Source organism: Carassius auratus, chromosome 36 (genome assembly GCF_003368295.1).
Source record: "Carassius auratus strain Wakin chromosome 36, ASM336829v1, whole genome shotgun sequence".
Taxonomy (NCBI): Eukaryota; Metazoa; Chordata; class Actinopteri; order Cypriniformes; family Cyprinidae; genus Carassius; species Carassius auratus.
Window position 1 is genome coordinate 12,559,146 of NC_039278.1, and position 25,247 is coordinate 12,584,392.

At 37.6% G+C, this 25,247-nt stretch overlaps 3 protein-coding genes across 4 annotated transcripts; 1 reads left to right on the forward strand and 2 right to left on the reverse strand.

The window, feature by feature from the left end:
- The first annotated feature begins 537 nt into the window (after nt 1-537).
- LOC113055280 (store-operated calcium entry regulator STIMATE-like) lies at nt 538-9,996 on the forward strand. The gene is made up of 8 exons (XM_026221460.1): nt 538-1,523; nt 4,152-4,200; nt 4,376-4,471; nt 4,600-4,721; nt 5,019-5,131; nt 5,346-5,423; nt 6,070-6,219; nt 8,045-9,996. Exons 1-8 carry the CDS (start codon nt 1,370-1,372, stop codon nt 8,159-8,161), a joined length of 879 nt encoding a protein of 292 aa, XP_026077245.1. The 5' UTR covers nt 538-1,369; the 3' UTR covers nt 8,162-9,996.
- On the reverse strand, nt 7,276-14,148 carry LOC113055281 (uncharacterized). 2 transcript variants are annotated; one of them, XM_026221462.1, is made up of 4 exons: nt 13,802-14,148; nt 13,168-13,270; nt 12,872-13,076; nt 7,276-8,120 (listed from the first exon to the last, which is right to left on the reverse strand). In XM_026221462.1, exons 1-4 carry the CDS (start codon nt 14,066-14,068, stop codon nt 8,078-8,080), a joined length of 618 nt encoding a protein of 205 aa, XP_026077247.1. In that variant the 5' UTR covers nt 14,069-14,148; the 3' UTR covers nt 7,276-8,077. The 2 variants fall into 2 exon arrangements, with proteins under 2 accessions (XP_026077247.1, XP_026077246.1); XM_026221461.1 differs by lacking the exon at nt 7,276-8,120 and adding an exon at nt 11,297-12,404.
- A 3,549-nt stretch (nt 14,149-17,697) lies between these two features.
- On the reverse strand, nt 17,698-21,271 carry LOC113055282 (transmembrane and coiled-coil domains protein 1-like; the record flags this gene model as incomplete). The annotated part of the gene is made up of 3 exons (XM_026221463.1): nt 17,698-19,697; nt 20,419-20,554; nt 20,760-21,271. Coding segments are annotated over 3 exons (963 nt in total), but the record flags the coding sequence as incomplete, so codon positions are not given.
- Nucleotides 21,272-25,247: the final 3,976 nt, after the last annotated feature.

Below are 25,247 nucleotides of genomic sequence, written 5' to 3' on the forward strand. Positions count from 1 at the left end.
GTTTGAAATATATATTATATTTTAAATATAAATCTAATATGTATTTACTGTTTTTTGATCAATTTAATGCATTCATGCTAAATAAAAGCAATTTCTTTTGAACAGTGGTGTAAATTTGATTATACTAATGTATTGTTTGCCACTTTCTATTCAATCTTTTCAAGCAACCGGTCCATTTTAATTCCAGCTCACAAGTGTGACCAATGGCACTCAGATTTATTCATCATGGGAATAAACAAATGCATTATAGAAAATTATGCACTATCAGACCCTCCTCTCATGCTGCATAATCAGAGATGCATCAGCTGAGTGCATGAAGTGTCGAACAATCCACACAAATTTGTTTTTTATTTTTTGGTTATTTGAGTGCATCATCTGGGTATTGCAACTTTCCTTTTTCGACTTTTCAGTGTGAACACACTAGTTCAGCCATTTATACTACAAAACAGCACCGAGTACTTTACGAATTGGTACGCACCTTTTTTATTTATTAGAATTTCGTGAATTGCACCTGCTGCGACGAGGAATCTCCAAGAACTACATATCCCATCATGCTTTAGTACGACGTGACGTCTATGGACGTGACAGTGATGACGAAGTAGATCGTCGCGTAATGAGTGTAAACGGCACCTGAATACATTGGAAAAGGAAGTCTCCTGCCATTACGGATAATATGCGTATTTACCGGATACGTGGTAAATGTGACTAGTTTGGACACAGACCTTCCTGAATCTGCGCATATTTAGAATCAACTCGTCTCCTGGAAGCAGCGGTGGCAGTTTTTTCCTCAGCTGGTTTGCTAGCAGGAAGCGCCAGACTAGACTCGCTAAAAACAGCAGAACCACGTTACTCAAAGAGCTGCCTATTATTTGCCTTTCTAAACGAGTTACGAAAGGAAGTGACGTTTTTAACAAAATACTTTTTGACCTTATTCAACTGTAAAAGTTTAACTGCTTTAATTTAACCACAAGGCCACAAGTTTTGATTTGAATTTTAGCGGCTAACAGCACGCGCTCTATAATAATATAACCGATAAATGTCTCCATGACAACGTGTATGTAACGTTACATAGACTGAATGGTGTTGTAGTATCGAGAGCATCAGCCGCCAGCTACCGTTAAAGTCCATAGCATGTTTACTCGATGCTGAAGGAGATGTTTTTACAGCACAACCTGCTGACAGATAATAGGTAGCTCCCAACTGGATGGCTTCATCGAGGTCCAATATGTATCACTTAAAGTCTGCGCTTCAATAACCGTGACTGGAGGCTCATAGGAGAGTCTTCATTATGTACCTTAGCTGCGTCGCCGTCCTAGACTGATACTTTGTGGCTTTTCTAAACACTCGAGATCCTCTTAAGTGTTGCGCAATGGCGGATGTTGGGGTCAGTGTGCCGTCTGCATCCTCCAACTCCTCACCCTCGGATTCTGATGCCCAGGGCTGCTCCAGAGGGGACTTCATGAACTCGTTTGGCATCTTCCTGCAGGGCCTGCTGGGAGTGGTGGCCTTCAGTACCCTTATGTGTAAGTATAGAGAGGGCAGCTGCCTTTATTAATGGAGTTGTTGATTTAAAAAGTGAAAAATTGCTGAAAATGTACTTGTCCTCAAGCCATCTAAATAGATTAGTTTGTTGCTTGATCGGAACAGATTTAGAATAATTTAGCATTACTTGCTAACCAGTGGATCCTCTGCAGTGGATGGGTGCCATCAAAATGAGAGTCCAAACAGTTGATTAAAAACATCACAATAATCCAGTCCATCAATTAACATTTTGGGAGTGAAAAGCTGCATGTTTATAATAAACATATTCATCAATGGAATATTGTGATGGTGTTATCAGCTATTTTGTACTCTCGTTCTGATGGCAAGCTCGGCTACATCTTGGATGGCGTGAGAGTGAGTACATTTGACTTTAGGCAAATTTTTTTATGAGCTATTCCTTTAAAGTCTCTATGAAACGAAAAGTCACCCTATCTGTTTCCTAAATATATATTGTGAGTTTTTATAAAGTTTTTTTAGGCTAAATAAAATATTCTTGCCCTCCTAATATTTAAGCAAAATGTCATAACTACACCTTCCCGTGAGAACGACAGACTTCTCTTTGGTGATATATTCAGGACTTGTCCAATCATTTAGTCCACTTAAACTTGCATCCACCTGTCTCTGCTTTTAAGAAAAACGACATAATCTAAAATCTTATTAACAATGATGCATTGGACCAAGTTGATAATCGATAATCTGTTACACTGAAGTATACGTCATAATATAGAAGAAAATATCTGTCTGTCTGTAGTTCTATTTTATAGCAACATTTAAGGGACTTGATCAGTTCTGGTAGACTTATTGAATGGTTTGGTCTTAAAAACAGGCAGGTCAAGGCGTGTTAGTGAATCATGGAGTGCCATGCATGCTCACCACTGTCAGCCTTAAAGAGTACTTTAAATAAAGCACATGGTTTGTTGTGTAGGTCATTTACAGACCCCTGGTCTTTGGGCTTGTCTCACTGACAAGAAAGATTCTGTGTCAGGAAGGAATGATGAGCAAGAATGATGACTATAAATTAGGTCTGTATGATAAAATTATAATGGTAATTATTTTGATATAATTTTCCATGATAAAAGGATAACAAGAGTTCAATAAATGTTTGATATAATGTTTATGCACCAAAAGTGGAACGAAACAATACTACCAAGAATGATGAAGAAAAAAAAACCAAAAAAAAAAACGGTATTATAAAAGTCCAAGTTTAAACCACACTTCTCATTAAAAAAAAAAATGAAAGAATAGACTTTAATAAAGCATGCTTCAAAGTTTTTACTACTTGTCAATGTTTACTAGGGATGTAATGATTCACTCAACTCACGATTCGATTCGTTTTACGATTTAGATTTCACAATTCCAGTTTTTTAAATATTTTTTTTTTACAAAATGAGATGGAAGACATTATACAGTAAATGAAAAGGTGTCATTTGATTAGGCTATTGCTGCACATTTCTTTGTGAAATTGAAATGGAACAGAACTTAATGTTTAAATTTTAAAACCAAACCCACATCGAACAGGTAACAAATAAACGAAGTCTCTTGATGTGAACAAACTAAGGCTTTGCCTGGGCTCTTTCCATTTAAAATTAGAGGCAACCACTGGATTTTAATAATGATACAAAGATACAGCATACATGCAGCATGAGTAGTTTTTAATCTAAATTAGACTGCATAATTTAGAAATTTGATGCAAAAACAGAATGGTCTGACTTTAGTTTTGTGAAACAATTCTACATAAAACATATCTGATCGAAACCGCAGACGAGCTGAATAAGACGCAGATTCACACTATATGAGATGTGTGAAATTGTAAGTTGTGTGTCATCTCTCAGTGGTTATGTGAGCAGTAAATGTAAAAGAGTAAGAGATTGTGTTCAGGAAACACATAGTTAATAGCTGTACACAAACAAACAGCCATTGTGTGAAACAGGCTGCCCTTTATTTCTGTGAACCATTGGGTCACGTTTGGCAACTAGGGTGACTGCACTAGTGGTTTCCACAGCCCAAAAATCAGCAGTCCTCACTTACTTCTTTAAAAACACTGCCAGCAATTCTATTTGTTTTTATCTTTATTACTATCCTCTTTGTTTACAGTGATTTTGTAGACGGAATCAAAAAATTCTGAAACATAAAAATGCAGATCACCATACATTCAGTACACATCTTCTGTGGTTTTAAATTTCTTTAATTTAGATATTTTGATTGTATTTTGATGGAGATATAAAGTAACAAAAATATATTGTATAAAAATTTTATAAACTGGCATATTAAACGAATGGGGAAAAAACCCTTATGTAGTATGGTGCAATCCTTTATTAGTATTTATTTGGGTAAAAAAGCCTTGTTATGAATATTTCAGTTACAGATTGTGTTTTGCATGCGAGTGCAGAAAACACTTTACACCCGTGATGAAGCAGTTCCTCATTCAGCTCTTCCTCTTTTGAAATGTTAATCTCATGTATCATTTATTGACCTCAGTGTTTTCATATCACTGTATCTGAAAGAGCAAGGAAAGAGTTTTTTGCATCAGCACTACCCCCAAGCGGCAGACATTATTGATCACCCCCACCCCTTCTACTAATGTGAAAGCTTCTGTTACCTTTCCACAGTGAAACGCTTCAGGGAGCCCAAGCACGAGCGGAGACCCTGGGAAATCTGGTAAAGTGCCATTTTATATCATTAGCAAGCACTAAATTCTTAAACGCATGCACGGTCAATACAGCACTCCACTGACCTGAGATCGGTCTGGCGGTCCTCTGTAGCCCCGTTCCCCTTTTGACTTAACGGTGAGTTCTAACCCAGTCTCCTCCCTTTTCCCCTTCACCTCTCTCAGGTTTCTGGACACCTCCAAACAGGCCATAGGGATGCTGTTCATTCACTTTGCCAATGTCTACCTGTCCGATCACACAGAGGACGACCCATGTTCACTGTGAGTCTGTGTGTGCGTCGTTGTTTCAGTGTTTCCCCCACATCGTTGTATTTCCCATCTGTGTCTGTGATTTTTACATATTTATCCACATTATTGTTTAGCGACCAACTCCTTGTCATTTTTCATAGATACCTGATCAACTTCCTTTTGGATGCGACTCTGGGCATGCTGGTGATCTATGGCGGCGTGAAGGCTGTTAGCGCTGTGGTTGAATGGAGACAGTGGGATTCACTGCGTTTTGGAGAGTATGGTATGAGCCTTAACATCAGTTGATAGCACTAGACCCATCCACTGAGCTTCTTGATGTAAATGTGTCAACAACTGCATATAAAGGGTTGTGGGATCTCACAGGCAGTGAAAGATACCACTTATGATGTTTGATGAACAAGAAATTATATTTTCTAGCAGTGATTCTTAACCTTTCTCACTCGAGGCCAGGGCCCCCCCATAACAATATTCAAAGACCATGTGATTTTTTTGTGATTTACCAAATAATGCCCCCTGGTTAAGAATTTTCAAGTGTCGTATTTCTACTGTTTGCATGTAGGTGAGCCGGTTCAGTGCAGTGCCTGGGCGGGTCAGTGTGCTCTCTACATACTCATCATGATGTTTGAGAAGGTCATGATCATGTTTGTCCTCCTCCTCCCTCAGTGGAAGAAGGTCAGTCAGTCAGGATGTTTTAAATGTGGTTTGTGGTTCATGATCTGAACTTACTGACATGTTTGGAGATTTATTATCATCTTGTTATCTTTATAATACTGCTTTACTAATTTGCAGTTAAGAAAATGTTCCACCCAAAATTGAAAACTGTCATTAAATTATGGTAGTTTTAAATGTTTTGGATTGATGTATTAGTTCTTTGTGTGTTGGACAGCTGGCTACGCTCAACCCCATAACAGACCCGCATCTGGAGTTAGCTATCGTCATGCTAATTGTCCCGTTTTTTGTGAATGTAAGTGACAACCCTTTAAGTATCTTGTGCTTACTGAGACGGCATTTTTTTAATCAAAATTCTGTAAAGCCGTAATGTTGTGAAATGTTATACGTTTTTAAAATAACGGTTTTGTTTTAATCAAATATATAAAAATATATAAAAATTGAATTTTCAGTAGCCAGATTACTCCAGTCTTCAGTGTAACATGATCCTTCAGAAATCATTGTAATATGCAGTTTTTATCAAGAAACCTTATTATTAATGTTGAAAACAGTTTGCAGGAGATACATTGTTTAAAAAGCTTTTAAAATATAAATATTTAGTAACATCATAAATCTTATTTAATATCACTTTTGATCAATCTAAAGCATTCTTGCTGAATAAAAGTATTACTTTAAAATATATATATATCTTACTGACCTCAAACTTTTGAATGATGGTATAATTGCTTCTTTACATAATTTTTTTGCATTTTTAATATAGTTATTTGTATATGTATTTGTACATAACTATCTGTATTTTTTCACTGCTTGTTTCTTATGTAGAGAAAATGTGGCTTGCATGCTCTAAATCATCTATATAAATCTGTATGACTGGTGGTTCTGTCATTGTTGTAACACATGTTTATGTCTAAATGTTTGGCCCTGTTTGTGTGTGTATCCAGGCTCTGATGTTCTGGGTGGTAGATAACTTTATAATGAGGAAGGGCAGAACAAAAGCCAAATTGGAGGAGAGAGAAGCAGAAGACGACCCTCGAGGCAGCAGCAAAGTGCGCTATAGACGGGCACTGTCGCATGATGACTTTGAATCAGAAGTAAGTTACTCTTACTGAATCAATTTAAATAACAGCAGAATGGGAGAATAATTATTACTAGGGCTATTTATGGATTAAAATATAATTGAAAAAGAACTGCAAGCTGTTATACGGTTCTAAGATAGCTACGCAACCTACCTACCTGCCTGCTTGCATCTATCTATCTATCCATCCATCCAATAATTAGCTCTCCATCTATCTAGATATCAGATGAGATCATTCTTAGGTTAAATGCCTGCAACAGAAGCAATTTCTGCATAATGCCACAGTACCATTGGGTCTGAAAATGTTCCACATGGGATTCGAACCCCCGACCTGAAAGATTCAGGGCCTGTGGCTTAGCAGAATGTGCCGCTCAGTTGATGCTCATTCATCAGTGTGGGAATGAGCACGTGAGCGCACACACACCCACACCCACACGCACGCATGCACACACGCTACTGAATGTGATCAGAATGAGGAGAGTAATCAGATGAACTAAGCTTAATTTTTCAAGAACAAATGGTTCAAAAGTGATGCGCTTTAGAAAAGTGATTCTTTTTAACCAGTGGTGGTGCTATAGAGTAAAAATTGGTCAAATCACAGTTCATTACCATCTCTACTATTGTGCCACATTTCATAATTGTCTCATGTCTCTTTCATGTGGCTGGCATAGACTCCCTTATAGGAAGAAGAAAAACTAAACTTCAATTGTGACTTGGCCCCTAATTAATTAAATAATAGTTTGTGTTAACATTTTGATTAGAATTAGATTATTTGTATGTTTAAACCACAGAATAAAACATATCTCCAAAAAAGAAAATCATAACCAATATCATAAATAACATTTAATAGTTCATTGAATGTATGAAACACTATCAAAACAATCAACAGAGTCTAAACATTGGAGATCTGAATCTAGACATAGACTTGATTTGGCAACACACTTTTGCTGCTCCTTAAACAACCATTAAACATGACAGAATTCATATTTTAGGCTTTCTCTTGACCTACAGTGTTATATTCAAAATCATCCCTCTACCCAAGTCCTAGATGGGACATCCGCTTTATTTTTTATTTTTTTTCTCAGTACATCTGCATTACCATTACAGGTGCATGACAGCTCCTTTCCCAACACTTCAGACTGGAAGTATGTGTAACAATGATAAGTCACAGTGAGTTTACAATCTAAAGAAGCAGCACTCTAACCCTATTTTGAAAATATGCTCATTTTCCAACTCCCCTAGTTAAACAGTTGAGTTTTACCATTTTCTAATCCATTCATCTGATCTCCGGGTCTGGCGGTAGCACTTAAGCTGCAGCTCAGCATAGATCGTTGAATCTGATTAGACCATTAGCATCTCACTCAAAAATGACCAAAGGGTTTCAGTATTTTTCCTATTTAAAACTTGACTCTTCTGTAGTTACATTGTGTAATAAGACCAACGGGAAATTAACTATGCTCTCATTCCGGCTTAATAATCAAGTAACTTTGCTGCTGAACCATGGTTACCAGGCTGGGGACTATTTTCAGGCACTGCATAATATCATTGCGCCTGTTGGACCCATGGTACATCAGCAAAGTTCCTTGATTATTAAGCCGGAATGAGAGTATAGTTCATTTCCCGTTGGTCTTATTACACAATGTAACTACAGAAGAGTCAAGTCTTTCTCACTGACAAAGGCATGAGCAGTTCAAACAAAATGGAATGGAGAATGCCTACTTATTAAAGTTTTGCAAGGTGTATTACACTTTTTAGAAGTGTCAGTATCATCTGTGTTTTAAAAAAAAGATTAGTTGAACACAGTCTTTTTCTCTTTGCTCTCTTCCTCCTGTGCTGGTCAGATTCTGTTCTCTGCAGATGATGAAATGGAGGATTCAGATGGTGACGACGATATACGAAGACTCACAGGGCTCAAGCCTGTTAAGAAAAAGAAGCACCGTCTTGGTATTCAAGTTTGAATTCAAATCACTTAAGACTTGAGGCCTCCCTCATTCTCATGAGCCCACCTCATTTACCTGAACATCGATCAGAAAGTGAGGACCATGAAGGCTAACTCGTGCTCCAGTAGACAAACTTGAGAAGTGTACGGACATCACTAAAAGGTTTTTTGCTACCCTATGTCAAAGGATTTTGGCTTAGCGGAGATGAGCAGACCATAATATGTTCAGTCTGTCAAGGTTTTTTGTGCTCATTCATAATTCTGTGCTGTGGCTCCGTTGTCATGCTGAAAGAACATGTGATTCTCCAGTGGATATACAACAACTATCTCCTCCTCGCATCTGCCAAGACTTTGGACAGCACAAAACAATTCAAAACCTTTTAAAAAATAAAACTTACTGATTTACCACAAATAAGTACCTTTAACTATATGCATGTGACTTGTCACACTGACTTGGATAAACTTTTCAGGGTCACTCAAAGCTCGTTCCAAAGCGTGTTTGTGAGCGTAGCTATGGCAGAGAGTTTTGTGTGTCAGCCATGAGGAATCTACTAATAAATGTTACAGAATAACATTGGTCAGCAGTGTTATGTGCCAGCATTGTAATACAGTTGGTACAGTCTGCTTTCAATGTTTTTTTTTTTTAACCATTCAGCAGCAGATGATTTAAGATGGTACATGAATTCAGGTTTCAGACCCCTGACTGGAATGGTTTGTCTTCCTTTTTGGCTTTTCAATGTGTATCTGCCTCAATTCAGTTTCTATGTATTCTAACATAAATTCCTCCCCTGTATTTATTTGTCACCTTTATTGTTGTTTGTGTGGCCTCTTAAAAAGGACAGTTCACCCAAAAATGAAAATTCAGTCATTTACTTGCCCTCATGTTTTTCCAAACTTGTATGATTTTCATTCTTTAGTAGAACATTATGAAGAACATTGCGGTCCAAAAAAACCATTGGACCCCACTGACAAAGACAAAATTTTTGTGTTTCACAGAAGAACAAGTAATACATTTTTTTGAACAGCACGATTAGGAGTGCACAACGCTTTTCATTTTTGGGTGAACTGTCTTTAAACTTTTTGTTTCTAGTTTGGTGTGGATGGCTTCTGTAACCTCTTGCACAGTTTGATGTTACATTGCTGTATCACCTTCAAGTTTTCGGTTTCAAAGCATTACCCTTTGCCTGTATATAATATTTCCCACTCAGACACTGTCAAACTCTAAACACCAAACCAGCAGGCCCTTTCAAATGCTTTCTCATCCACCCTCACACTTCTGTGCTCTATGGAGCATTTGATTTTATTCCAACACTAAGGCACACATCCTTGGAGAATGATGAATTTGCACCATGTATTCTCTGCAAAAATCTTAAACGTGAGACCGCATATGTCAGATTATTCTTTGTAATCTTTATTCTGAAGATGGATGTAATGTGAAAAGGAAGATGCCTGTAGGTTTAGAGTTGGAGTGAATGTAACTGGGGTACAGGAGCAGTTGTCTTACTGTTAGTCTTGTCAACCTGATATTTAATGGACCAAGTTTATGGGAGTACTATATTTGCACATGGTATGCATTTGTGTTTTACAGGGATGAACTGAAACCAGGCTTTCTGGTCAGGCCTGCTGGATTCAACAAGGTTACTTATAAGGATTTTGTCTAGGTGGAAATATAACTGCCTTTACCTCTCCGGGTTTGATTCTGACTTTTTACAGATCAATTTTGGTTACAGTTAGTGGAGAATGAAACAAATTGGATGTGGATAGGGATGTTAAGTACTCAACATTATTAGATGGTTAAGATTTACTGACAATTGTGAACTTATGTATGCTTTTTCAATAAACTGTGTAAAAATAGCTATTTGTATGTTTTTATTATTACACAACATTTCACAGCCTGTATATATATATATATATTTATATATATATATGTATTTATGCATACACACACACACACACGGCCCCTGCTGATTTTCATACATACAGTAGGGTAAATATTTGGCCCCCTGCTGATTTTGTAAGTTTGCCCACTTATGGTAGGGTTTATTTTAGGGGGGGGGGAGGGGTTGGGGTGAAATGCTCGTTTTCACTCAATCTCCTGTTAATCTTGAGTACCTATAGAGTAGTACTGCATCCTTCATAACTCCAAAAAGTCTTTAGTTTTATTATATTCATAAGAGAAAGATAATCTGTACCGATTTTTCCCGGAAAAACACGACCGACTGGAGGCGTAACGTGTGGGCGGAGCTAAAGAATCACGAGCAGGCTTTTGCGTAGAGAGCGTTTGGAAGCTGTGACATTACCGTGAGGAAAAAACCATCACCCAAAACAAACCATGGATAACAGTCAGATTCAGCCATTTATTTATGATCCAGAATCAGATCCCGAGGCTGAAACTGAACGAGAGCAGCAGCAGCAACGACTCGCTCCGAGCGGGGCTCGAACCCGGGTCTCCGATGGGAGGGGACGCACTAACAAGGAGGCAGAGATATTTGAAGCAGTTTTACTCACCGCCTGCGGTTCCAACACACGATCGTGACCCTTTTTCGTTGGGATTGCATCATCCTTAAGAAATAAACGATACGCAAATCCGTCGTCAAATTGGGCCTTGTTTGTAAAACAAGCATCTTCGAAATGCAGGGAACAAACACAAACACTTGCACAACTCTGTTGATGCTCTGTAAAAATAAACTCCATCCACTGGTCCCTTAATGCTGTTTTTTCTTTGGTAATCTGTGCAGGGTTGTCTTGCCCTGGCAACCAAAAACACACTCCTTTTGTGACATTTCGCGACGCTCTCGCTCTGATCACTGAATGCCTGTGCTCTCATTGCTCTGCTATACGGGAGCACGCGCTCTTCCGGCAGAAGTGCCCTTAAGACCCATATAAGGAAATTCCGCTCCATCTAACGTCACACAGAGCCATACTCGAAAAAAACTTTCCGAAACTTGTGATAAACCGGAAGGAGTATTTTTGGAACAGAAATACTCCTTCAAACGTACAACTTAATTTTTGAAACTTTGTCCATGTTTAGCATGGGAATCCAACTCTTTAACAGTGTAAAAAACTCAGTATGCATGAAATAGCATTTCACCCCCCCCCCCCCTTTAACATATAAAGACAGAATACCAACTGACAAATCCAGAAAAAAAAAACATTATATAAAGGTTAGAAATTTATTTGCATTTCAGTGAGTGAAATAAGTATTTGATCTCCAAGCAAAACATGACTTAGTACTTCTTGGCAAGCACAGAGGAAAGACTGTAGTTGGTAACCAGGTTTGCACACATCTCGGGAGGGATTTTGGTCCACTCCGCTTTACAGATCCTCTCTAAATCCTTAAGGTTTCTTGGCTGCCAATTGGCAACTCAAAGTTTCAGGTCCCTCCACAGATATTCTATAGGATTGAGGTTTGGCTAGGCCACTAAATTACCTTAATGTGCTTTGAAGACCCATCCATGACCCATCTTCAGTGTTCTGGCTGAGGGAAAGTGGTTCTCATCCAAGGTTTTACAGTACATGCCATTGCTCCATCCATTAGCCCCTCAATGCGGTGAATTTGTCCTTTTTCCTTAGCAGAAAAACATCCCCAAAGCATAATGTATCCACCCCCGTGCTTGACTGTAGGGATGGTGTTCTTGGGTCATAGTCAGCATTTTCTCTCCCTCCAAACATGGCAAGTCGAGTTAACGCCAAAGAGCTCAGTTCTGGTCTTCTCTGAATCATTTTGATGTTCTTTGGCAAACTTTAAACGGGCCTGTACATCTGCCTTCTTGTGCAGGGGACCTTGGGGCAGGATTTCAGTCCATTGCGGAATAGTGTGTTACCAATGTTTTGCTTGGTGACTGTGGTCCCAACTGCCTTAAGATCATTAACAAGCTCATCCTGTGTAGTTTGGGGCTGATCCCTCACCTTTCTCGTGATCATCCTCACCCTATGAGTCAAGATCTTGCACGGAGCTTCAGACTGAGGCCCTTTTACGAATAATTGTTCAAAGAGTTGTCTCCTCCTCACCAAGCATCTTCCTGATGGTCTTGTAGCCCATTCAAGCCTTGATCAGATCTACAATCTTGTCTCTGACATCCTTTGACAGTTCTTTGGTCTTGCCCATGGTGGTTGGAGAGGTTGGAATTGAAGATACAGATTGTGTGGACAGGTGTCTTATACATCTAAAAAGCTGACATTGGGAGTAACTTCTTAAAGTGTCAGGACTAATCTTTGTTCCATGTGGGCACATAACCAATCTGTGGGAGCCAGAATTCTTGCTGGTTGGAAGGAGATCAAATACTTATTTAACTCACTAACATGCAAATCAATTTCTAACCTTTATATGAACAGTTTTTTCTGGATTTTTTGGTTGATATTCTGTGTCTATCAGTTAAAATAAACCTACCATAAAAGTTACAGACCCATCATTTCTTTGTATGTTTAAACTTACAAAATCACAAGGGAATCAAATAAATATTTTTAATTAACACCACTTTAGCTGACAAACTGTGAATCCGAATAAATGTAAAACAGAATAACAGTTGAGTTTAAAGAACTTGAACATTTAAAGTGGCATACAACAATTTCTGTATGCTCTTATTATAATCAGAACAGTTCTGTGCATTGCTGTGGACACTAATTAAGTTACTGTTATAGTTCTTGATGTCATATTCTTGATTTGATTTAAACATGAAAAGTAGGTGTTTACAGATCAACACCCCAAATGAAACATGGACAGACTTACTTTATGTCATCTTCTTTAATTATATTAGGTATGCGGGTGTCATCTGTTGGTTCTTCTGAGCTGTATGGCCACCCCTCTGGGGAATCCTCCATGCGTGGTCTTTTAATTGGTGTTAATGTGAATGAAGATTCAGATTTGACGGGAAAATCCTCATCGGAGCAGGACACACTAGCACAGTGACTCACAAGAGGTCTCACCTGAATGGCTGTTATTAAACCACACAAAAATTAAAATCAAACCGTTGAAGCAAAACAAATGTGGTAACTCACAAGTAAACTTTTAGCTAAAAATGCTACCTTTACTTCTCCGTTTTGGCTTTTTTTGGGTGCGCACTGCTTGGACCGCCACACTCTTCAGAACTGGAGCATTACATTGGCAGCCTACCTCTCGTGTCATTGGCTGTTGGAAAGCAGTACAGAAATAAAGCAATGTAAAAATTCTTTGTATAGCTCTTCTGTTATGGACATTCTGACTACGTTTTTTTAATGTTACCAGTACAACCTGTTCACAGAGACTACTGTACTGTTATTTGAACACGCTACCATTGTATTTTTGTTTTAGTAGTACATTAAATTTCAGAATTATCGACTTTTGTTTCTTCTATGAAGCATAGTAGAACTTTTTTAATTTTTTTTCAATGAAATAGAAATCAATGGTAAAGAAAACTGATTTTGGTGTTTGGTACAAACATTCTTCAAACAATCTTCTACTGTGTTTTACTGAAGAAAAAAGCCATACCTTACATGCTTGGAACATTATGAGGTGAGTAAATAATGACAGAATTGACATTTTTGCGGTTAACTGTCCCTTTAAATGCATAAAACTAACGTTAACGTGGTTTGTGGTTTTATGTGTCAGTCAGGCTGGTCAAAGTTGACGCATGGGCGGTTCTTCTGCTATGTTTATTTTACAGACATTACTACTACTTACCTTCACAGTCGGTGCCGAACCAACGGTGTATATCGTCGGGACAGCCATGTCTATCAAACTAAGAAAGTCAGCGAAGCCCATTTCATACTGCTGTAAATTTGTGAAGCATTCTCGGGCAAAATGCTTCGCACACAAACGCGAACTCTCTGATATTCCTCCTTCCTCAAAATGCAAAAATTCGAGCCAGCGGGCTCGCAACCACGGTAGCTTGGGAAAAGGGAACAAGGTTTTGTGCGGATAACAACCCAAAACGCACCTCTTCACCATATCTATCGCTTGCTATGCTCGCTCAGTGTTTGGCAATCCGACTCTTTTCTATGGCGCGAATGGGTTCTTTTTAGCTGTCTGTTTCAAAGAATCGGTTCGAAAGATCCGATTCAAATGATTCCTGCGTCATTATGCCGCTACGTCACTCAGCAGACCAGAATGTGTAGTAGTTTTACTAGTTTATAAGCTAAAAAAAAAAAATCTGAAATTGTTCAATATATTTGTAAGTGTTCAACAATTCAAAAAATACAGTTGTTTATATTTTAATATTATATTATGCATTGTTATTATTTAATAATAATAATGCGGAGAGTTTTGTCACATTTTGTGAAAGGTTTTAATGTAATGCCCCAGAAGCTTCTGAAGACAACAATACTTAAAGGGTTAATTCACCCGAGAATGACAATTCATCCATGTGCTACTCACCCTCGAAGCATCCTAGGTGTGTGTGACTTTCTTCTTTCAGAACAATCCAATCGAAGAAAATCTGGAAATGTATCTTTAAGAAACACATGGATTTGCTACAGGCTGGATGGCTCATCAATATTTTGTCCCATTTTGCCGTAATCGCTCCTTTTAAGCTGAAATAAAATAAACTACACATTTTTGTGTGTGTATCTTTAAGTGCAAATGAGCTGCTGCTCCACCCTTCCCAGTAAAGAGCTGTGCATTTACAGCAAGTGCTTCTGACAGACGGATAATAACTTTAGCAGGATGTGAAGTCGGATCACGGGCAGTTAATTAAAAGCTTTGATATGAATCCTGCATTGTATTGACCCTCATTTATAAACAGTCTGATGTAAAATTGTTAGCACAAACTTTTAGGGAACGCGCTTAAAAAATAAAACAAAGGCAGGTCTTAAGTGGCTCAGTTGCCATTGTTCATTATTACAGATAACAACGGAAAAAGATTAGATTGTTTACCACATAGCTGAGACATTCTTGAGTTACATCAAGCTAATGGGGCAGATCTTCACCAGTTGTAGGCGGCTTATGCCAGTGTGACGCAAAATTGGGTTGCAGACACAAACGGCTCATTGGTAGACATGGGGAGACATTTTTGTACTGAATATATTTATAAAAAGTACAATAGCTCTATGTCTCATTCAAAGTTTGTTTTTTATTTTATGTAAATGCTGGAATAGTAAATAAAACAACATCATTTTACTTGTGTAATTCTATTCCCCATTGCAAAGTATGATGACGCATGTGGTAATGCTCCAGACTCCATCCCGTGGAGAATGTATGTTTTTAAGGAATGACACAAGTAAATTACATGTAGTACTGTTGTACTATTTTCGCCATAAGTAGATTAAAAAAAAAAAAGAATTAACTGTGAAAAATACAAACGGTATTATTTGTCATATTTACTTTAGCAGACCAACATGACAAGACTACCTGTCTGATTTTTCTTTTATTATTATTAAAATGGTAAAGTACGTCTGTGAAACACAAATTTTTCTAATCTCCTCCTGGAAAACCGTCCAAATTTTACTGATTTGCTGCTCAAGAAACATTTCTAATTGTTATCAATGTTGAAAGTTAATATTTAAATAATAAAACTCTACAATTCAGTACTACATACTAAGTCTTTGTAACGTGTTTTCAGCAATACATTTATAATAGCCTACTTATAATATGCTTAGAAACAATTCTCTGAGTTGCCTTTACACAGACTTTAAGTAGCAGATCAGTAGGTTGATTTTACAACATTACAGTTTTTATTGTATTTTGGATCATATTAATGCAGCCTTGGTGAGCATAAGAGACCAAATGTTTGAACAGTCACAATGATGAAATTAAAACTTTCTGAATATCTATTTTTATTGGTGCATGCATGAGGATGGTCCCTGCTCATTCAGGCTGACTCACCACCCCAGAAAAGTGTGTAGTGATTGGGTTATATAATCTGTGTGGCATGTTAACATCAATCATTACACACATTTGTCACAACTAAGAGTTTTTTTTATTATTATTATTATTCAGATCTATGTTGAATTATATCAGTTACTGCTATTAAACAAACCTGATTAATAGATAAGGTTGAGAGTATCAGATGTCAAAAACCGTATTTTTTTCACAAGTTTGGCCTGCAAAAAAACATATTCTTTAATCTACTCATCACTGATCCATGAGGAGGGATGTGAGGATGTTTTGTCTGTAATGTGTTCAGCTGTTCATAGTAGTCATGCTCCGAAAGAGGCTTTCTGACACTGACTGTACAGCTTATAATATATAATGAGAAGAGAGAGGGGGAGGGTGGGTTACACTGAGCTAGTAACAAGGATATAAAAGACGACAAAGAACGCAACGTGCCAGCTTGTTCAGAAACCAGACTGCAGACATACAGAATGTCTCAGGTATGAACATATCAGTTCAATGTGCAGATTAGATATATATATATATATGTGTGTGTGTGTGTGTGTGTGTGATGATTTAAGTGCTAACAAATGTAGGCATTTCTCTTTTGAAATGATATTTCCATCAGCCAGAGGTTAAGAAGAAGAAGAGGCCAGTTGTGAAGGAGGAGGACCTGAAAGGAGCCCGCAGTAAACTGGGGCTAAATGGAGAGATCAAGAGCAAAACATACGAGGTCATGGTCGAGTCTGGTAAGTTTGCCATGTTTAGAACATAAATCAGAGACAGTTAAGATTAGAATAGAGACAGTGTTTTAAAAAATATATTTTTTAGTTTTTTCAAGATTTCAGAAAGTTGCTATGGTATATGGTTGAAAAATTGCATTGTATTATTGTAAAATATAATTACTTTTTAAAGACATTTTTAAGACCAAGTAAAGAAAATGTACGCAATAATAGGGAATACAATAGGTCAATATGTTCTGTAAATGTAACTAAGGAGCAGATAATGTATTAGCAACACTTGAAAGTTTGAAAATACTATTTATAACAGATCTCCATAAATAAAATAGAATATTGAAAGAACTTTTACAGTACCTACTGATTACCATGCAAAAAGTGATGTTTCTTCTCAGGATGTTTCAGTGCAGAATGTCTAAAGATTATAGATTTATTGCAAAGATAAACTAAAAGGTCTTGTTTTCTGATCAAAATGAAGTGAGTTTGTGATTTAAACAAGAGTAAATACCTGAAAAAATACAGTTAATTCAAAGTTTTCATACCTCACTAACAGATATTTGTTCTTGATTTAGGTATAGCTTTTTAAGGACCTAATTTGTGGAGGGGTGAATTAAAAATCCTTTTGTGCCAGTTTCTAGTCTCATGTTTTCTACATGAAAAAATAGCTAAAAGTATCTCCAGAGACACCAAGTATGATTTCTTTGTCATGCTGCATACTGTACAAACAAGTCTGATTTCAAACCATGTGAGCAAATATTACATCACACAATGGTGATGTAATGAAATTGTTGTGTGCAAATTAAAAGAAGGAGGGTGGAGTCAAAATGAAAATAGATGCTCATTAAAGGATGTAGTATAAGAATTCATTTTCGAGTTTTGGTTGTTATTCTGTATGGATGACTGTTCAGTACATCCATGAGACATTTTTAACATACTCAAATGTGAATCATCACTAAAACAAGCAACTCCCACATATGCAAGGTGCTATGTCGGGTATTTTGCCATCAGCTGATAAAGTGACAAAAGAAGTACAGCTGTACATTAATTTATTCAACATTTTATGACCCGGATGAGTAAAAATATTGCGTAATCTTTGTAATTTGCCCTGCAGTTACATGCACAAGGTTTAACATACCTTTGTTTTAATATCAGGACTGCAAACTGTCACACTTTCACTCTTATACACTCTTAAAAATCAATAAATTACTAAATCAACAAGTGACCAAAATTATATTGTTCCCAAAATCAACAAAAAATTGCTGTACAGTCCGAATGTGCCAAACCGCATAAATGCAAAATCAGGCTCGACTCAGCAAGAATGAAACAGTTAAAAATTGTTTTTGTAACCTTTCAGCAAATACATATTGCAATATATTTATCTGCAGTACAGTTTTATAACAAATTTGCCCTGATATAAATAAAAACATCTGTCCCAAGATAAAATAATTTATAAAAAGATAAACTGTATGATATTGCTTATTCCAAAAATGTTTTACAAATTACCTTTCAAATAGGATAAAGATGCTAAATGTTAATATGAAGAAGTATATCAAAAACCCTGCATACTTTAAAGAACTGGACATCTTACCTTTCTGCCTGACATGACAATGAATAAACATTTTAGCTCCAATTAAAAAGCTTGCTTATCCCAAAACCTGTGATTTTACAAATGATTTTAGCTCTATATCAAAAAGGGAACTTTACTAAATCAACATTCCTAAAACCAAAAGAGGGTGATGGGGGATGCATGAGGAAACTTAAAACCTGTGATCTGCAAAGTGAAGGCACAATATTGCTGCACTCCTGGTGCATTTGAACCGTTCTGAATCACAATTATTCAGTCATGCAACTTTGCATTTTTAAAACCGCGTGTTTATTAATTTAGTTTTAAAAAATAAAAAATAAAACTAAAAAGGACTATTTCATTGTCGCTATAAGAAACAGTACGGAAGCACTGAGAGTCTTTGAGCATTTCTAGCTCTTCAAGTATGTTCGTTCTGTTCATATACCAGAGGACTGTGCCTCTTTGAGGACATGGGGCCGGAGACGAAAAGGAGCCGACTCGGGTCCAGAGTGTTCCTCTGCCCATTTGATCAAACTCCAGATGCCTCCTCTTCAACAAATCCATCGTTTCCTTCATTCAGCAACAACTGCAGTGAAGTCCAAACAGCAGCAAATGGTTTCAAGTGGGAAGAGTGAAGTGATGAGCACAGGACATGAATCAAGTTAGAGATGTGAGACAACAGTAGAAGAGACAAATTAAGAGAAATTAAAGAAACAGCTTGACGTTAGGAGGGAAGAGAGCAGTTAATATGGTATAAAAAAAAAATGAGGAGAAGCATCTCCATCCAGTGCACGTTAAAACCACTCCAGTCAATTCAATGTAATGCAACACTCAGGAAATTGCATAAATGTATATACTAACAATAATAATTACGAGAACAATGGACAAACATGGCTTGCATCATTTCCAACAACAAATAAAAGGAAACTCAGCAATACTATTTGTGTCGACAAAAAAGGATCAAAATGTAAACAAATTCACTCCTGTTAAAGAAACAAGATAAAGAGGTTGTAGGATTCGTCAGTGTCCTCTACTCTTTTGCCGCGTCCCTTCATACTAAGTGCAACTGAGGCAGTGTTAGTCTCCATCTTTGAATAAAAGTCCCCAACCTCCAATCCCTTCATGAAACGACAACCACAGCGCACCCTGTAGGTCATCTGGGGTGCAGCAGAAACTGGTCCAGGTACTGCGACATGGCTTCCCAATTCCGCCACAGAAAAGCCATGATTATGACAAGGAGCAATGTTGAAAGCGTACGACTACGTGTTTTCATCAGCGGAACTACACAGTTTGCCACCGTTGAGACGAACACTAGGAGTACCGCCATGACGGCCAGCAGCACATTGATGAGTTTGCCAAGTAAAGTGCGTGCGGTGGCGTTTTCCAAACCTTCCAACTGAACCACTTGTTGATGCTGCTGCTGAAGCTCCATTTTAGAGATGCGCGTTTGACAGGCCTCCAGCGCCTCCTACAGGAAGGGAACGAGAAATGTGTTATGAGTGAAGCTGCCTTGTCGCAATCTCTGACCTACTCCACACATGTAATCTTTTATTTCAAGTGGAGACTAGTACAGCATGGAGTTATGATCATATGTGTACGCAAAGGTTTCAGATCTGATAGCTGAACTATCTATTTAAGAGAGAGAAAATGTGAAGTAAATGTAGCTGATACACAACATACATTCTAGTTAATGTAAGACGTAAATGCTAGTAAAGTGTAACAGAGCAGAACATGTACATTTTATCTGCATCACATTAAGAATAAGCCCTCAAAGAGTACTGTGAGTGGGTTGCATATGGATTTCATTAGGAAAACTAAATTAGAAGACTAAATGTCTGTCAAATCGATACAAAATTGGTTTATGATAACAGCTAATGTTCTTTCCCATCAAACTCAGCATTAACATTCTCCTGTTTCACTTAGAAGTTTAGAGTTAAAATAAGACTGTTTTTAAAAAAATCGTAGAAATATCTTTAAATAATCCATTTTTATAAGACTGGTCCAAGATTTTTTTTTTTTTTTTATCAGTAAAAATCAGTGAATGAATACGAGTGATAGAGTCCCAAAATATGCTTCAGAGATAATGGACTCAAAAAAATCAAATAATAATATTGATAAAATCTAATTTAAATTATGAATATATACTATATAAATCATAACAAAATAACACTAATGTTGGACATGAGTACCTGTATGTCTCTGGCTCGTTCATAAGACTGGTAAGCAATTTTCTCCTCCATGCTGGCCAGCTCCTGCTTCAAGTTGAGAATCTCATTTTGATGCAGCTCTGTTAAATCATTCAACTGCTCCTCTAGACGTTCACACCTAACACATGCACACATAAAATGAAATAATACAACAACAACAAAAAAAAAGGAAGAAAAAGTTAAAAAAGGCCAGACAACTAGAACATCGTCGTCCTCTTCATTACTTTCTCAACAGCATGCCGTTTTGACTGTGAAACCTCTACGCAGACCTACACAGAACACATAGCAGTGCCAGCAGAATCTGTTTCTATAGTAACATGCACCTGTATCTCTCCTCTTGCAGCGCCTGCATGATTTCTGTGTAGTCTCTCTGATAGTGGCTCTTAAGGTTTTCGAAGGATTCTTCTAGCCGACTCTGGTTGTCCTTCAGTTCCTGGATCTCGTGCAGCAGTGCATCAAAGCCAGAGCTCTGGCCATGCTCCAGTGTATTACCCTTTGAGCTCGGAGGGCCTCCAGGAGCCCCCGTGGTGCTATTTGCTCCTGCTGACCCTGACGTAGCGCTGGAGCAGTCGTCCTCACTGCCATACTTTGGGCTGGACTGCAGCTGCCCAGATCCTAGGGTCCTAGTGCCTGCTGTCCCTGTACCTGTTACAGGCTCGTCTCCTTGTTGTTCCTCCAGAGAGTCTTTTAGAGCAGAGATGTTGTCTGCACTTCCAAACTTGTTGCGGATGAGAGAGGCAATCTCACGAGGTTTGGACACAACTGCTCCTGCGGCAGAGTGAGTTGCCTGAGAGATAGTTGAGAGTCCACCAGTTACCTGACAGAGAAAAATTATTTAGTCAAATAAACTTAATATAAAAAATAAATTGTGAAACTCTGATCTTGATGGGTTTTGTGGGTGGATGATATGAAAATCACTGTTATTTGAAGTTGCAAAATAAGATTAAACGTTGTTGAATAAGTTGAGAATATTCAGAATACCAATCTGAAATTTGCAAGTATTTTACGACTGAAGTCTGGTCAAACATTCTTTAAAAATGTTTTAGTAAAAGTGTAACAGTGATACTAAAGCACTGCTCCAAAAGCTAGTTAGCCGCCTACCCAGGCACCATTTTAAGGCATCATAGGCATGCTTCCAAAACACAGGCTCTGAAAGGTAGGCAGCAACATTACAAAAGGGCAAAACTGAATTCTTCTCATAGAAGGCAATCCACCAGAATGTGCTGCAACAAGCTCAAGAGAAAAAAAAAATGATTGAAGATGGTGGACCATTAATAGTTAATAATTAATAATAATATATTTTGTAAAAATAATAATTAAACGTATAAATAAAAATGCCATCCTTTTTCCAAACTGCTCGCCCAACAGTATGTAACGTCACAGGGATGTTGGCGTTTAGCATCTCATGCCATAGACAATAACAAATGTCATAAATAATAAAAAAGGTTCAATCTAATTTAACATTTGCCAAATATTTTTGTTTGCTAGGCATGTTCTAAAGTTATTAGAGTAATACATTTTTAAAAAAAAAGTGAAGTGACATTCAGCCAAGTATGGTGACCCATACTCAGAATTTGTGCTCTGCATTTAACCCATCCGAAATGCACACACACAGAGCAGTGAACACACACACACACACTGTGAGCACACACCCGGAGCAGTGGGCAGCCATTTATGCTGCGGCGCCCGGGGAGCAGTTGGGGGTTCGATGCCTTGCTCAAGGGCACCTAAGTCGTGGTATTGAAGGTGGAGAGAGAGCTGTACATGCACTCCCCCCACCCACAATTTCGTCCGGCCGGAGACTAGAACCCACAACCCTTCGATTGAGAGTCCAACCCTCTAACCATTAGGCCACGACTTCCCCACAGTCGTGGACTAGCAACAAGCTAACAAGTGTTTTTAAGTAAAGATTTTTGTGGCTTTTACTAGGGCTGAATGATATTGAAAAAAATGTGATAACTTATGATAAATCATTTAAAGCGACATACGTTTCACATTCTTTTTTTACTATGAGATCATCAAGATGGCATGCTGATATGGCATCGGAGGACACACACGTCACACACACGCCCAACTATCAGAAGCATGCCCAATCTCTGCTATCTGCAGTGAACTTTTGTGACTTATTGAACTATTAAACTCATTCAGTTATGGCAAGACATTGCAATCTGTATGTTGTAATTTCTACATTTTATACATAATTTATCTGGTAGCCCTATCATGTGTAGTTGCTTTGTAAAGCATTTAAAATGATGCTCTATTTACGTTAGGATAATGCCTTAAGGCTGGAAAGCACTACAAGCTTCTCAAATCTGTACAGATTTTAAAACACTAGGCAGCACACACTTGCAGATTTTGTAAATGGTTACAGTAGGGCTGTGCAAAAAAAATCGAACGCGATTTTCATGCACATCTCTTCAGTAAAGATGCTCCTGTAATTAGAAGTATATCTCCAGCACGTGCGTTCAGATTATGGTTTCCAGGTTTTCACAACAAATCCTGCCCAGTTGCTTCTCGAAACTAGTCCAAAATCGCGTTTCCAGGAGGTTCCCCGATAAAAAATTGCTTTCCGGGGTTAAAATGTAAGTTTTATGGCATGGTTGCCTTGGTGAAATTCACATTTTAGGGTCTAAATATCAGGTTATTGGTATTGTCGCTTGGAACCGCGGACATGAAAAACTTACCACAGACTTGGCAACATTGGTTGGCATTTACTACACAGAGCCGTAATTCACTGACAATCTACACAAAATCGATTTTAAAATCGGTGGCGATTCTTTGTCGATTTTGAAAGCGATTTTGTGTTAGTTGTCGGTAGACTACGGCTCTGTGTAGTAACTGCCGCTCCACCTGAACCAGTGTTGCCAAGTCTGCTGTAGTTTTTCATGTCCGCGGTTCAAAGCAACCCCAATACCAAATAACGTGATATTTAGCCCCTAAAATGCGAATTTTTTACAAGACAACCATGCTAAAAAAAAAAAAAAAAAACTACTTATATTTTAACCCCAGGAAGCAATTTCTTTTTTTTATCTGGGAACCTCCTGGAATCGCTATTAGTTTTGGACTAGTTTTGAGAAGCAACAGGGCAGGATTTGTTGTGAAAACCTGGCAACCCTGATCTGAACACACGTGCTGGAGATAATACTTCTAATTACAGGAGCATCTTTACAGATGAGATGTGCATGAAAATCGCATTCGATTTTTTGCACAGCCCTAGGTTACAGAGGAAAACTGGGCTTGATAACCTAAACCACAGGGGATCACACACTACCAGACTTTTTAAAATCATTCCAATATGCCTTGTTTCTAGGAACTGAGAATGCAAATATAATGCAAATATAAATTAAAGCTGCAAGCAGCGATGATCGGGCCCTCGCACCCGGGCTCACCGCCAGCAAGCGGCTTTTGAAAAAAGGCGAACGGCGAGAAATATGCATTTAAAGTCGTAAATATAAGTGGAATATGTCAAAGTAATTTATATGTGCCAATCTTCCTTTTGCCAGCAGGTGGCGCTATCATTATAATGGAATATTTTCCTTCAGATGTATTCAGGCCAAGACTCTTATCGAACATTTGAAGTTTGGGGAAGATTGAATATTTTATGCCTGAGTTACAACAACTTCTCTTCCTAGGGCGAGACATCAATTTTGTCATGGCGCCATGGACACGACCTTTAACAAAAACTCAAGATAGACTGACCACAAAAAAGATATTAATGTAAAAAAAGTTCTAGGCGTAGTTTGTCGCAACGTAAAATAAGACACTTCCTGTTGCCAATAGGGGGCACTATATATCTTTTTTGTTCTGTCCTTTCATCTGCTCACTGCATTTGTTAACTGTGTCTTACAAGCGTTTTTTAAAAGTAAAAATTACTTCCATTTCAGTCTCTTTCAATATAAGTGTTTCTATAAATGTTAATTAAAGCTTAGTTAAAATATTTTAATACATTATTAATAATAATTTTTTAATTACATTTTTATTTTAAGATTAGTTTATGTACTGTGAAATAACATAAACAATAATATTTTTAATGATAGGAATAACTAACATAAAAAAAGATTTATAAATTATCTGAAAAATAGATTGTTCATTGTTAGTTCATGTTAGTTAATGCATTAACTAATGTAAACCAAAGAGAGCTTATTATAAATTGTTGCAAAACACTTTTCATGATCTATAACCATTTTTAAAAATACTTTTATTGATCTATAAACATTTCTGAAATTATTATATAAAACTATATTACCAGTAAAATTCATTGGCTTTTTAAAATACATATTATTTTACTTTGAAAGATTTTTATAAATGATTTAAATGCTGTATACACATTTCTAAAACAATTAATTAAAAGTAATCCTATAGCTCCATCTGGTGGTGGCCATTATAGGTATTACACACTGCACGTTTGGTGTTGCTATCTGAACCAGTCTGAATGAAGCGTTCCTAAATGTAGCAGAGAACAGGACAGACTGTGCATATGCCTATGCAAGGCCAGGTTCACAAGTTCTATCTGTAATGCATATTTTTTTCAGAGCCCATGTTAATGGTTCAGAGCATTCACACTGCACATGGTAAAAGATGTGAACAGAAAAGGTTAGAAGTAGAAAGGTGTGAAAAGAATGAATATCTAGCACATGAGCATAGAGAGTGTTGTGAGTGCACAGGACACAGTTTGAGCAGAGGAAACGGGTTTTAAGTGCGCGCACGCTCTCCGAGCAAAAGCAGCATGTATCAGAGGACGTGTTTTATGACAAAGTAAAGGAAATGTGCATGCAAGTGGAGAGATTCATGCTCGCGCATTATTTTAATGT